This window comes from Neofelis nebulosa, chromosome 8, assembly GCF_028018385.1.
Source record: "Neofelis nebulosa isolate mNeoNeb1 chromosome 8, mNeoNeb1.pri, whole genome shotgun sequence".
Taxonomy (NCBI): Eukaryota; Metazoa; Chordata; class Mammalia; order Carnivora; family Felidae; genus Neofelis; species Neofelis nebulosa.
This window is the reverse complement of record NC_080789.1, coordinates 10,596,776-10,610,075: the sequence shown is the minus strand read 5'-3', so window position 1 is coordinate 10,610,075 and position 13,300 is coordinate 10,596,776. Positions and strand designations below refer to the sequence as shown.

At 58.5% G+C, this 13,300-nt stretch overlaps 2 protein-coding genes across 3 annotated transcripts; both read left to right on the top strand.

The window, feature by feature from the left end:
- The first annotated feature begins 3,885 nt into the window (after positions 1-3,885).
- Positions 3,886-6,113, top strand: LOC131518872 (histone H1.0). The gene has a single exon (XM_058741336.1). It carries the CDS (start codon positions 4,184-4,186, stop codon positions 4,766-4,768), a length of 585 nt encoding a protein of 194 aa, XP_058597319.1. The 5' UTR covers positions 3,886-4,183; the 3' UTR covers positions 4,769-6,113.
- Positions 6,114-6,577: 464 nt separating this feature from the next.
- GCAT (glycine C-acetyltransferase) lies at positions 6,578-12,713 on the top strand. 2 transcript variants are annotated; one of them, XM_058741334.1, is made up of 9 exons: positions 6,614-6,863; positions 8,551-8,681; positions 9,625-9,726; positions 10,194-10,340; positions 10,823-10,977; positions 11,110-11,192; positions 11,371-11,542; positions 11,988-12,109; positions 12,393-12,713. In XM_058741334.1, the coding sequence occupies exons 1-9, from the start codon at positions 6,668-6,670 to the stop codon at positions 12,542-12,544; spliced, it is 1,260 nt and encodes a 419-aa protein (XP_058597317.1). In that variant the 5' UTR covers positions 6,614-6,667; the 3' UTR covers positions 12,545-12,713. The 2 variants fall into 2 exon arrangements, with proteins under 2 accessions (XP_058597318.1, XP_058597317.1); XM_058741335.1 differs by lacking the exon at positions 12,393-12,713 and having other exon boundaries at positions 6,578-6,863; positions 11,892-12,020.
- The last annotated feature ends 587 nt before the right edge of the window (positions 12,714-13,300 follow it).

The window sequence follows — 13,300 nt, the reverse complement described above, 5'->3', positions numbered from 1 at the left end:
TTCTTTTTTTAAAATTTTTAAAATGTTTGGTTATTTTTGAGAGAGACAGCATGAGTGGGGAAGGGGCAGAGAGAGAGAGAGAGAGAGAGGGAGACACAGAATCCGAAGCAGGCTCCAGGCTCTGAGCTGTCAGCGCAGAGCCCGACGCGGGGCTCGAACTCACGGACCGTGAGATCATGACCTGAGCCGGAGTCAGACGCTTAACTGACCGAGCCACCCAGGCGCCCCACACATCGGCTTAATGAGGCTTCCTCTGACCACCCTGTTGAAAACTGTAAACCACCGCCTCTCAGCACTGCCCATCACCTCCCCCTTACCCTTCTCCAGTTTTGTCTTTGCAATTATGGCCTTCCAACACACTGTGTAATTGACTTCTTTATTTGGTCTGTTGCTTATCTATCTTTTCAACTAGAATGTCAGCTCCACAAGGGCAGGAATCTCTTATCTCTCGTTCACAGCTGTATCCCACTGCCTACCCCAGTGCCTGGCACTTATCTGGGCTTCAAAGCCCAGAATGAGCGCGTGCAGTGCAAGGTCTCATGAGACCGCAGGTGGCGCAGTGGGAGTCACTGGCTTGGGAATGTCACCCTGCCACCCTCCTTCAGGCTGACCCACCTTGGACAAGCCATTCAGCCATTCTAGACCACCTCTCTGGAAAACGGAGACGTTATAGCTGTACCTAGGGCTTAATAAAGGCTGGCACGTGCAAACACATGAACACTAGGAAAACTTGACCCCTGGCGTTCTAACGCAATCTACACTTTTCCATACAGGATTTCTCGTTCTTTCCCCCTGGCAAGAGCCCCAGAGGTAGGTAGGACAGATCATCCGCGGCCTTTCACCTTTTTACAGGTGGAAACAATGGCAGGTGGAAAAACAGCCAGGAGGTCTGGGCAGATGATGTCTGACCCCTCCCCACGCCGTGGCTGACCGGCGATTCCGATGCTCTAGAGGGTCCCCGGGCGAGGGGAAAGGGGGGTGGGGGTGACAGAGTGGGGCTCGGCGGGCGCCGGGGGACTACATTTCCCAGGAGGAGTTGCCCGCAGCTCTGTGGCTCCCGGTTTTTTAAAGGGCTCGCGTTAAAGGGGGCGGGGGGAGTTCCGCCGCCCGCCGGCCAGAAAACCGCTCTGCTCTGCGCTTGGTAGGGACCCGAGAGCGGCCTGCGGGGGGTGCCCCGCCAGAGTCAAGAAGCCCCCAGACCCTGCAGTACCAGCCGGGCGAGGTGAGGCCAAGCCAATCTGGAGGCGGCGTTTCCTCATCTTGTCCCCCTCTGCCTCGGACTCTGCGCCCAACTCCCGGCCCCCTCGCTTCCCCTCCAGTTCTAACTGGGACGGGGGGCGGGGGTGGGGAGGAGGAGGGGGGCGGTGAACCTCGCAGCCCCGGGGCGGGAACGTGGGCTATCGGGAAGCCCGGGCGACTCCGAGGTGACCCTTCTCTCCATTTCTGGCTTCGGTTCCGGGAGATAATTTACAGGTCTCTGGGATGGGCAGGGGATGTGGGATGTGAGAGCCACAAAATGAAGGGAAGGCCTGGGGGCACCGGGAGCTGAGCCTCACAGTGCACCCCCATATCCACCCTTCCGAATCCGGCGGTCTCCACGGTAAAATGGGAGTAGTCGGGGGGGGGGGGGGGGGGGGGGGGAGGGGGGGGAGTGATCACGTTGGCCGCCTCCCCAGGCTGGAGGCTCAAAGGATCAAGAAACGAGAGCAAGCACTTTGCAAACTGTAAGGCGCTGTGTAAATAAAATTATTTCATCATCGTGCCAAAGGATTCAGCTAGTCCTTATTCTAAGACGCGAGGGACGTGGCGGGGGGGGGGGGGGCGTACAACATCTCGCACCCGGGGTTGGCTATTTGATTTGCCTATTTCCCCGTCCAGATCATAGTGGGAACCAGGAGAATTGTCTTTGTAAATAACCAAAACGAACCCACCAGAATGTTGTGTTTTCAAATCAGGAAACTTCGGCGGTAATTGACATCATCCAAATAAGAACCTTGACCTTTTGAACTAACCTGGCCCTTGGTGGCTTCCTTCCCCTGCCTGTGCCACCAAGATAAGCCCGGGAGAAGGCATCTGATACCGAGTCTCAGGCCTCCCTCTCCCGCCTCCCAATCATTTGGATTAATCCATCCCTTGGTGTATGTGGGGGAAACCTATTAATTTCCCTGGCCTCAGAGACTCCCCAGGTCCAGTAAGAGCCCTTCCCCCCAAGAGCAGCTACGAGCCCCCCCATCCCCCATCTAAATACTCCAATCATCCCCCTCTCCCCTCCCCAACAGCCAGTGCCTGCAAACAGCTCCCGACCATACCAGAGGCGCGTTCATCATTTTGACCAGCTATAAACCCCCCACTCCCAGGGCATTGTTTACGTGAAGAGTGCCGGGCCTCTTTGCTTAGGGAATAAAAGCGGGTTTGTTGTGGGTGGGGGCTCAGGGAGAGAGCATCCCAGAATCTCAACCCAGGGCCCCTGCCAAGCGGGCCCTGCACGTGATTAGGCTGTGTGTCATAGACAAGGGGTCCCAGGAACTCTGGCGTCCCTTCTGCTGGCCTCTGGGCCCCTAAAGCCCCTCAGAGCCCCTCAAGACTCCCTTCAGACGGTGACGCCCCCGGTCGCTTCATCTTTACCTGCCAAGCAGCACGGAAAAGATGTATACATTTTAACAAAGACCTCGCATCCTCCCGGCAAAATGGCGGTGGCCCCGGCCACCGCTCCCCGAACAACTGCACACTTTCTGAGGATTCTTCGGGACCCCAGGAACATGACCCCTTCCTCCCCCTCTCCCCCGGAGTCCCCATGCTCGCAAGTTCCCAAAGCACTCAGCGCCTCTCTTCACCCCAGGGGCCCCGGGGACAGTCTCTTGCTGGAGTCTTTGGGACAGCTCCTCCATTGCAGACCCCCCCACCCCACCCCCCCACTGCCTTCAAGGGGCCCTGGGAGGGGGACTGGACCCCCGGATGTGCCTCAGGGGTAGGGACAGCAAGGTTCCGCCTCTGAGACCCCGAAACTCCCAGGCTGAGAGAGGCATATAAATGAATCCCCGATTGGGATATACGGGCGATGTGGGGGTCTTTGAGGAGAGCAGAAGACTCGGGAGACCTCTCCTCATCCCCTCAGGGGTCCCGAGCAGCACCGGGGGTCCGGCCTCAGGAGGGAACCTCCACGCAGAGGTCAGGGGTCGCGCTGGGGGAGAGCAGGCAGAGGAGGGGGAAGGGACAAAGTTTGAAAGTGCCCTTCCAACTCTTCCAGGGAAAGTTTGCTCTGGGGGCCCCAAGGACTGAGAAGAGGTAGAGGTGCGGGGGGCCCGATGGTGGGATGACCCCCGAGAGGTGACCGGACCCTGGGGGAGCGACCCCTCCCCCCTGTCCCGGCTCGGCCCGGCTGGGAGTCGCCCAGCTCGGGGCAGCGTGTGTTAGTTGGGGCCGCTTTCCAGCCGCTCCGCCGGGCCGGGGGGCACCGCCGCGGCCCGGGAGCGGGATCCCTGGTAGCCCCGGGGGGGAGCTTTGCTACGGGGGGTTTCCCGCACCGGGGCTCTAAGGCCCCGCAGGGCCAGCCCCCCGCAAAGGGGAAATGTGCAGGCGCACCAGCCGTCCTCGGCGCCGTTTGGGGCGCGTGGCGGGCGCGGGGGGCGGCGGCCGGGCCGGCGGGATGCCCGGCGGGGGAGCCCAGGGAGCCAGGCAGCGGTCCCGGGCGGCGGCGGGGAGCGGGGAGGCCCGGGCCGGGGGGAAAGGTCGGATTTGCTCGGCGGAAGAAACACAGATGGCGGCGGCGCGGCGCCATTCCGGGCCGGGAGCAGGCAGCCAGCAGCCCTGTCCTCACCGCGGTCCGCCCGCCGCCGCTAAATACCCGGATGCGCCGCCCGAGCGCCAGACGCGGAGCTGGGAAAAGGGAGGCAGAGGAGGCGGAGGCGGAGGCAGAGCGCGAGCCAGAGACCGAGCCCGAGCCCGAGCCAGAGCCCGGCGCCGAGACCGACCGACCGACAGACAGACCGGCGGGGCTGGGCCACGCAGACCCGGCCCGGCGAGTCCTCCCGCGACCCGAGCCAGGTCCCTGAGAGCCGGGGCCCGGACTGGCCGGGGACTCGGGAGCGCCAGAGCAGATCCCGAGTAAGGCTTTCCTCGGCCTCCGACGAGGGCTGGCCCTTTTGAAGGCGCCTCCTTCGACCGCAGGACCAGACAGGCCACCATGACCGAGAACTCCACGTCCACCCCTGCGGCCAAGCCCAAGCGGGCCAAGGCGTCCAAGAAGTCCACAGACCACCCCAAGTATTCAGATATGATCGTGGCTGCCATCCAGGCGGAGAAGAACCGCGCTGGCTCCTCGCGCCAGTCCATCCAGAAGTACATCAAGAGCCACTACAAGGTGGGTGAGAATGCCGACTCGCAGATCAAGTTGTCCATCAAGCGCCTGGTCACCACTGGGGTCCTCAAGCAGACCAAAGGGGTGGGTGCCTCGGGGTCTTTCCGGCTGGCCAAAAGCGATGAGCCCAAGAGGTCGGTGGCCTTCAAGAAGACGAAGAAGGAAGTCAAGAAGGTGGCCACCCCAAAGAAGGCAGCCAAGCCCAAGAAGGCTGCCTCCAAAGCTCCCAGCAAGAAGCCCAAAGCCACCCCAGTCAAGAAGGCCAAGAAGAAGCCGGCTGCCACGCCCAAGAAAACCAAAAAACCCAAGACTGTCAAAGCCAAGCCAGTCAAAGCATCAAAGCCTAAGAAGGCCAAACCAGTGAAGCCCAAAGCCAAGTCCAGTGCCAAGAGGGCCGGCAAGAAGAAGTGACAATGAGGCTTTTCTTGTGGACACTCCTGCCTGTCTCCTGTTTCCTGTAAATACTTTTCTCCTTTCTTTTCTCTTGATCTTCACCTGCAATCCTTTGCCCCTTTCTATCCTGACTGTATAAGAGACAGAATTTGGATTCCTCAGACATTAGGGAATAATTCATTTTTCCTTAACCAATCGTGCAAAGACAGCAACAACAAATCTCTCTGTAATGATGAGAATGTACTTTTGTTCTGTTGACTTGTTATTAATCTACTTAATGGGTTTGGGGATTTGGATGGGTCTGTGTGTTTTGTTTGGATGGTTTGTTCACTATGAAGGTAGAGGGGCGGGAGAGAATGGGCAAGGCAGCTTGTTCTGACTAGATGAGGGGGAGCCCAGAAATTGTTAAGGTTTGTAGGAGTATCTTTGAGGTGAGCTAGCTTTCTCTAGGTTGCTCACCCCTGTGAAGAGTTTCCGAATCTCGGTGGGGAGAAGGGAGGGGTGGCAGCAGCTGGATGGCAAAGGAGGGGGGGGGGGACCCTCTCTGGGCTGACTTCCATCTTGCAATAGTGAGCAGTGGGGGGGGGGGGGGTCCAAATCCAGTTTCCTTCTCACTGTTGGTCTGCCCCTGTGGCCTTCCTATTGTCCTAGGGAAGGGGGGGGGGGTCCATGTGACAGCTGGTCTGAGAAGCTGTGGCTTCTCTCAGTCAGCTGGAAACTAGTCATTGGGGGGTCTTTGTGGCTTCAGAAAGTCTCATGTTAAAATGGAGTGGAAACTTTAGGGGAAGGGTGGGGACTCAGTCAGCCAAGTGCCTCAGTGTGCCCTGTTAAAACTTGGGTTTTTCCACACCATTGGATTGTATCATAGGACTTTTTTTTTTTTTTTTTTTCTTTCCCCCTGGTTTTTGGTTCCTCCTGTACAAGAGGTGGTTTTGCTTGGTGGCCTGGTGGGGCTCCAACCCTGCCACCCGCCACTTAAAAACCTCGTGACCTCTTTACTTTGGAGTCTTTTGTAAGTAGTTGTAGATGGGGGAGGGGGGGGAGTGGGCGGGGAGTGGACAGTAAGACATACTGCAGTCAATTTTGAATTGCTAAGTAGCTTCACAGAGCTAGGTCTGTGTGTATGTGTGTATATGTATATATACATATCTAGGGCTAGTACTTAACGTTTCACACCCGGGAGCTGGGAGAAAAAAACCTGTACAGTCTTCTTTTATTTTTAATAAAATAGGAAAACGCGTCCTTGCGCGTGGTCAAACGCCCTCCCCCCCCCCCCTTTTTTAAACAAGTGTTATTTGTGCCGGGAAGAATTTGCTGTCTTTGTAATTTTAAAACTTTAAAATAAAATCGAAAAATGAAAACACCTCGTGGGTGCGTTTTTCCTCCTTTTTAAGGCTGGAGGCGAATGAGGAGCAATGGGGCGGGCGAGCAGGGGTGAAATCCGGGGACGTTTGCACCTGAGAATGGGAGAGGGTTCCAAGAGTTCGACAGGGACCGGGGGACTGGGCTGCAGAGTACAGAGCGTGCCTCAGCCTGCTTCTAGGCTCTTGCCTTTGGGGTCCAGAGTGCACCCCCCTTTCCTTCCAAGCGGTGGGTGTGTAGGCAGGGAATGGGAATTGGCGGGGGGGGGGGGGGGGTCTGGTGGGCTGGGCTCTGACGCGCCACCCTCCGCGGAGGCGCCTCCCCTTCCCCCACAAGGAGCGCTCCAGTCTCAACTTACACATCAATCCATTTTCATCCTCTGCGGATCCCGCCAGGCCCCGCCCCCACCCATCCCTGGGCCCGTCTCCCCGCCCCTTTAACAGCCTTCTTGCTCCGGTTGGTTGGTGTGGCCCAGCCCCCGGGCACGTGACCAGGCGGCGCCAGCGCTACGCGCCGCTCTTGGACGGGCTGGGGTGCTGGGGTGAAGCAGGCACGATGTGGGCCTGTCGCCTCCTCCACGCTGGTCTCTCCGCAGCCCCCCGCGGCCGCCGCGCGCAGTCGGCGCTGACCCAGCTGCGTGGCGTCCTGGAGGAGGAGCTGGAAGCGATCCGCGGGGCTGGCACCTGGAAGAGCGAGCGGGTCATTACGTCCCGTCAGGGGCCGCGCATCCACGTGGACGGTGTCTCCGGAGGTAACCCCCCGCCCCCCCCACCGGCCTGCGAGTCTTCGGACCCGGCTGGGTGTTCGAAGGCCCTTGCGAGGCCAGCGCTGGAATGGAGGGCCTGAAGGCAGTGGGCGGGTGGGAGTATTTGCACACGTAGCCACTGGCGCCTTTCCTATCAGGCGGACTTTACGGCTTCCCAGTGGTAGGTGTTAACCCAGTTAAGCCTGTTTACGCGGAGGAGGGTGGTTTGCCCTTGAGCACCTTTTTGACTCAGACGGTGGGACTGGAGTGAGGCCCAGTCCTGTGAGAACGTGAGAAAAAAAAGAGAGACACTTAGCTGGTTCCCAGCTGGCTGCTTCAAGGAAGGGTGGAGGGAAGGTGGGGCCAGAAGCCCTGCGTTTCTGGGGCTGCTGTCCTGTGCTGGCCTCTACCAACTGCTCAGCACGTGGGCTCCTGCAAACCCCGATACAGGGGATAACGAATCCCATTTTACAGACAAAGAAGCTGAAGCTCAGAGATAGGACATGGCTTTGCCCCAAAGCCCTTGCTAGCTGCAGGCAGAGCTGGGCTTTGGTCCAGGTCCTCTGGTACATTGGAGCTGGAAGGTCACCTAATGGGTCAGAGAAGCCAAATGCCTGGCCAGAGTCACAGCGAGCAAGGGGCCTGAGGGCTGCTGCAGAAGCCACACCATGAATTCGTCCACTGGGACTTCCTCATTTCCTTTTTTCTTTTTTAATTTATTTATTTTGAGAGAGTGTGCTCGAGTCGGGGAGGGGCAGAGAGAGGGAGAGAGAGAATCCCAGCCAGTGCGGGGCTCACATGAACTGTGAGATCATGACCTGAGCCGAAATCAAGAGCCTTGGACGCTCACCCAACTGAGCCACCCAGGCACCTCCCTCATTTCTGTCTAACCGGTAGTCGCTATCTATCTTGTCTGTGCCAGGACCCAGGTGGGTGCTGGTTACAAATAATTTCCCAAGCCTGCCTTCTGCTCAGGAAATCGGCCTGGATCCTTGGTGCTGTTGTACTCATTTGTAGACCGAGGTCCCCCCAGATCTGTGCCTTCCCCTCAGGGGAAGCTTGGGGCAGGTCCAAACATGGGAAAGTTACGAGGCACAGGTTCTCATCTCCTAAGCTGAATGAACCTCGCCCCCTATGGGCCTCAGTGTCCCCCTCATGCCAGCTGTGTTCACTTCCGGGTTTATAATTCAGGAGTTGATGTCTCAGAAACACCCCCCCCTCGCCCCCCACCCCAACACACACACTTTAGGCATGTGATTCTTACCAGGCAGCAAAGTCAACTGTGTAGAGTCTGAGGTCCACAGAGGGCACCTGACCCAGCCCTTTTTTACCCACGAGGGAACCAAGGCCCAGATGAGGGGGTTGCTGGTAGTTTTCAGGGACAGGAGAAGCCAGTGAGGTAGGGCTACATTCCTCCTTGGGTGGAATGTGATTCAGAACCAGAGTTTCAACTTCTTACCCTTCAAGGCACCACTCTGAGAGTCCTTTCCTGACCCTCCCTGTCCTGTGGCTATTGGTACTTCCTAGAGGCCCCTAGTTCCCGTCCTGCCCCAGAATGGATCGTACTGTGTGGTTGTTGCCTCCTCAAGGGTGAATCCATGTTCGTTTCCTGAGTCCCCAGGGCCTGGCACTGACACTTTTCAAAGCCCTTTCTTGCCCTGAGCTGCTGTGTCCATACCTTCTTCCACCTCAGGACTCCTTAACTTCTGTGCCAACAACTATCTGGGCCTGAGCAGCCATCCCGAGGTGATCCAGGCAGGTCTGCAGGCCCTGGAGGAGTTTGGAGCCGGCCTTAGCTCCACTCGCTTCATCTGCGGGACCCAGGTACCCAGTGGCTGTTGCGGGGGTTGGAGGGTACCTTGTCCCCAGCGCTGGGCACTGACCCCGACTGTCTGCTTCCCACAGTCAGCAGGGCCCGTTTAGCCAGCTCAGCTCATCCCAGGGCCCTGGGCCCACTCGTAGCCTGGTGCCCTACACCAGAGAGGCCGGGCTCGGGCTTCTGTTCTGTTGCAAAAGCAACTTGACCTCTCTGAACATCCCTTTTCCCACCTGCGTGTAAAAATGCCTGGAACAGTGCCCGGCCCGTACCAATGCTCCCTAAATGTGGACTATTTTATTTTGTGAATGTTACAAAATAAACATACGTAAATGCGAAACAGCCCTTAGGTGTTCACTCGTTATCAATACTCCTGACAGTCGTTAAGTGACGGGTGATATTCTTGTCTCTGTTACAGAGATGAGGACGCTAAGGCCCAGAGAAGTTAAATGACTTACCCCGAGGGCACACACCTGTTAAAATGGGATTTTAACCCACGTGGCTGGGCTCAAGATTATTGATTATTATTACCCATCTCCTGAGCAAGGGGAGGGTGAAGTGAAATCAATTATCAGAGGCAGAACTCCTAACTCCCAGCCAGGGCACTTTCCAACAAAACCCTCACCCAGACTGGACAGCTTTCAAATATAAAAAGCTGAGGCCCACATGAACCTATGTAATCCTTTTCTTTGCCATTAAGCAGCCAAAAAAGGCACTTAGCTTGAGGTCGGGAAGACCTCTTCCCTTGCCAATATCACCCATAATTCCACATGAGACCCCGGTTACAACGATCCAACCAGGAAGGGACACCTAGGGAGTCCCCGATTCCTCAGTGAGAACCATCCGCCAGAGTCCTGTCGGCTCTGGGGGAACCCTCGCAGTGAAGGGAGCCCAGAACTTGTTGCGTGCGACCCCGCGGGCATTAACACCTGTTTCGCTCTGTTTCTTTAGAGCATCCACAAGGATCTAGAAGCAAAGATAGCCCGCTTCCACCAGCGGGAGGATGCCATCCTCTACCCTAGCTGTTTTGATGCCAACGCTGGCCTCTTTGAGGTGTGAGGGGGCCGCAGGTGGGAGTTGGTGAGGACTGCTAGGCTGTGGAAGGCTTGGGAGTGGACAGGCAGAACCTGGCAGGATGCCAGCGCCATGCCTACAGCTCCAGTGCCCATTTCTTACGGAGGTTAAGGTTGGGCCAGGTAGGTGCTCTAGGAGGAATCCTGGGGCCTTCGTGGGGCCAGCTTGCAGGGCACTGGGGGGATAACCTACATCAGCAGGAAGGCTGGGGGCAGCAGGGGCCAGGGACCCACCGAACATGTTCTCCCCTGCCCTCACTGGAGCAGGGCCCTGGTCTGGCCCAGTCGTGGGGCCCCGGGGACCCAGATAGAGGCAGATGGGGGCTCCTTGCCTCCCTGTCCGGAGGAATGCCCTGGATGGCAATGAAATCTTGACTCAGGTAGACATGGGGAGGGAGAGCCCCTAGGTGGTTGGGTGATAGCTGTCCTCCAACTGCCTTCTTCCAGGCCCTGCTGACCCCCCAGGATGCAGTCCTGTCGGACGAGCTGAACCATGCCTCCATTATTGATGGCATCCGTCTCTGCAAGGCCCATAAGTACCGCTACCGCCACCTGGACATGGCTGATTTGGAGGCCAAGCTGCAGGAGGCCCAGGTGGGATGAGGCCCAGGTGGGGCAAGGCCCGGGGATGACAGAGGCAAGAACTGGGCTCTTGCCCAGCTCTTCAGCCTCCCCACCGGTGAATTAAGATCCGAACCCAAATCCCTTGGCCCCAAGGCTTTACTCCATTGTACCATGCTGCCTTGACTTTTGGCACCTTATGTGTGGCAGGGCCTGCTAGGCATATAGGTGAGATGAGCTCAGGGATAGAAATTGCCCTACCCCACCCTCCCTCTCGGAGAGGAGACTGAGCTGTTCTCGCTGACCAGGACTGCCCCTGAAGAGGTGGGCAAGGCTCGGAGAGGCACAGGGGAGGGACGGGATGTTCCAGCCCCAGCACAGTATGCTTATGTGCCTACCTCTGTCCCAGACACCGGGCAAGGTGAGCTCTTAGAGCCTGAAGCAGCGCAGAGAATGGCTAGACTGGCACAACGTGAGACACTAGCCATCACCTGTCCACGTCTTCTTCCCTGCAGAAGCATCGACTGCGCCTGGTGGCCACGGATGGGGCCTTCTCCATGGATGGTGACATCGCACCCCTGCAGGAGATCTGCCACCTTGCCTCTCGATATGGTGCCCTGGTCTTTGTGGATGAATGCCACGCTACCGGCTTCCTGGGGGCCACAGGACGGTGGGAGCATGCATCACCTGGGGCCTTGGGTCAGGCTTCTAAGGGCGGGTGGGAAACCAGGAAGCCAGCCCCTAACCCGTGATCCCCGGGCACTCAGGCAGCCAGTGGTGACAGTGGTAGCTTCCCTTGCAGGGGCACGGATGAGCTGCTGGGTGTGACGGACCAGGTCACCATCATCAACTCCACGCTGGGGAAGGCACTGGGTGGAGCCTCAGGTACCTGTCGGCTTGTGCCTCTGAGGTCCCCTTATCCACATGCAGAGCCCTGGAGGGGTCTCCGGGAAGGTGGTGAGGAGAGACTTGGGGAAGAGAGCAGCATGGACCACCCTCTCAGGAGGGTAGGCTCTGGCACCTGGCCTCTGACTCCCACCTCCGTCCCTGCCCTTGTCCTCAGGGGGCTACACAACAGGGCCTGAACCCCTGGTGTCCCTGCTCCGGCAGCGCGCTCGGCCCTACCTCTTCTCCAACAGCCTGCCCCCCGCTGTCGCCGGCTGTGCCTCCAAGGCCCTGGACCTGCTCATGGAGAGCAATGCCATCGTCCAGTCTATGGCGGCCAAGACCCAGCGGTGCGGTCCCTGGCAGGGGTGGGGCAGGTTGGGGTCGGTGAGCTGCCCCTGTGTGCCCCCCGGGCCCATAGCTCCACGCCTACGGGTTCTGCCTCTGCCCCTAGCGTGTCCCCAGCAGATTGCACCGGGATTCAGCCCTTTTAGCCAAAAGCTGCCCGCCCGCCCCCCTCCCTCTTCTGCCTCTGCCTTTTCCTTCCATTTCCTGGTGCATTTCTCTGAGAACGATGCTGTGTCTCCCCGCCCTGTCAGTCCTGTCTTTTTGCCCGCCGTTTTGGTCTGCCTGTCTCTCTGCCCGTCTCTCCATCTGCCTCTCTGGGTCTGCATCTGTCTCTCTTGGTCCATCCTGCAGACTTGGGCACAGATCTTGGATCACATGCCCAGCAGGAGTGGGTGTGAACGCCCCACAGCCCCCTGGCTACCTGTGACACCCAGCTGTGCCCCACAGCTTCCGCAGAAAGATGAAGGCTGCTGGCTTCACCGTCTTGGGAGCCAATCACCCCATCTGCCCTGTGATGCTGGGTGATGCCCGGCTGGCTTCTTGCATGGCAGATGACATGCTAAAGAGAGGTAAGGAAACTGGGACAAGAGGACCAGCCAGGGGTCCTAAGAGAAAAGAGAAGGGAACCCCGAAACTGTGAACGCTCCCCCATACCTTCACCCTACTGCCCGTTTTAAACCTGCTGTCTGTCCAAGCTGAAAATCCCAGGCCGTGACGCGGTCGCATGTCTGCGAGACCTTGAGCACCTCCCTTGCCCTCTGTGACCGTCAAGAAAGTAGGACCCGTGTGTCATGTCCCTCAAAGCCTGCCTGGCTCCGCTGAGCCCCAGGCTGACCCTTTCTGCCTTACCAGGCATCTTTGTCATCGGGTTCAGCTATCCGGTGGTCCCCAAGAACAAGGCCCGGATCCGGGTGCAGATCTCAGCAGTGCACAGCGAGGAGGACATCGACCGCTGTGTGGAGGCCTTCGTGGAGGTGGGGAGGCTGCATGGGGCACTACCCTGACCTGGGCGGTGACAGGCACAGCCAAGGTCCCCCTCCCTCTGCATTAACGAAAGGGGCCTTTGGTCAGCCCAGGCCAGACGCTCTGAACCCTGTCAGAGTCCTAGGACTGGGCTGGGGCATGGCCGGTGCTCGTGATCTTGTGTCAAACAACAGTGTGAAACTGGGCTGACACGTTGGTGTGCTTTATTCTCTCTGAGCAGGCCCAGGCCTGTGACCAGCTGAAGAATCAGGCAGGAGCTGGGCTTCTGAGGGCAGGCTCCTGGGTAGATCTCAGAGCTGACCACCTGCCCCAAGTTAAGATGAGACCCAGGCAGCTGGGATAATGCAGGCAGGGGTCACCATGTGACACAATTGGATTCTGTGCTGCTCTAAAGGCTGGCTGAGCCCCAGCCCTGCAGGCCCTTTCCCGCCCCACCCACCCTACTTACTCCGCAGCCTCCAGAGTTTAGCCCTGGTGGACACTTCGTTTTCTGCTCCCTGTCCAAAGGATGGCTGCCAGCTGCCCAGATCAGAAGGGGCCGGGCACCCCACCCCATGTGTGGAAGGAGGGGCAGAGGATTTAGCCCCAAAGGAGAGAATGTGGGTCACTATAGGAAAGGCCCCTGATAGTCTGGAACCATGTATTCTAGCCCACTTTGACTCTGTGGCCTTCGGCCAGCCTTTCACCTGTGTATGCGTCAGTCCCAGTGTACCGAGAGCGGATGTTAGTCGATGACTCTCGGGGTCCTTCCATAGCGCTCCTTCCGAGGACTACTG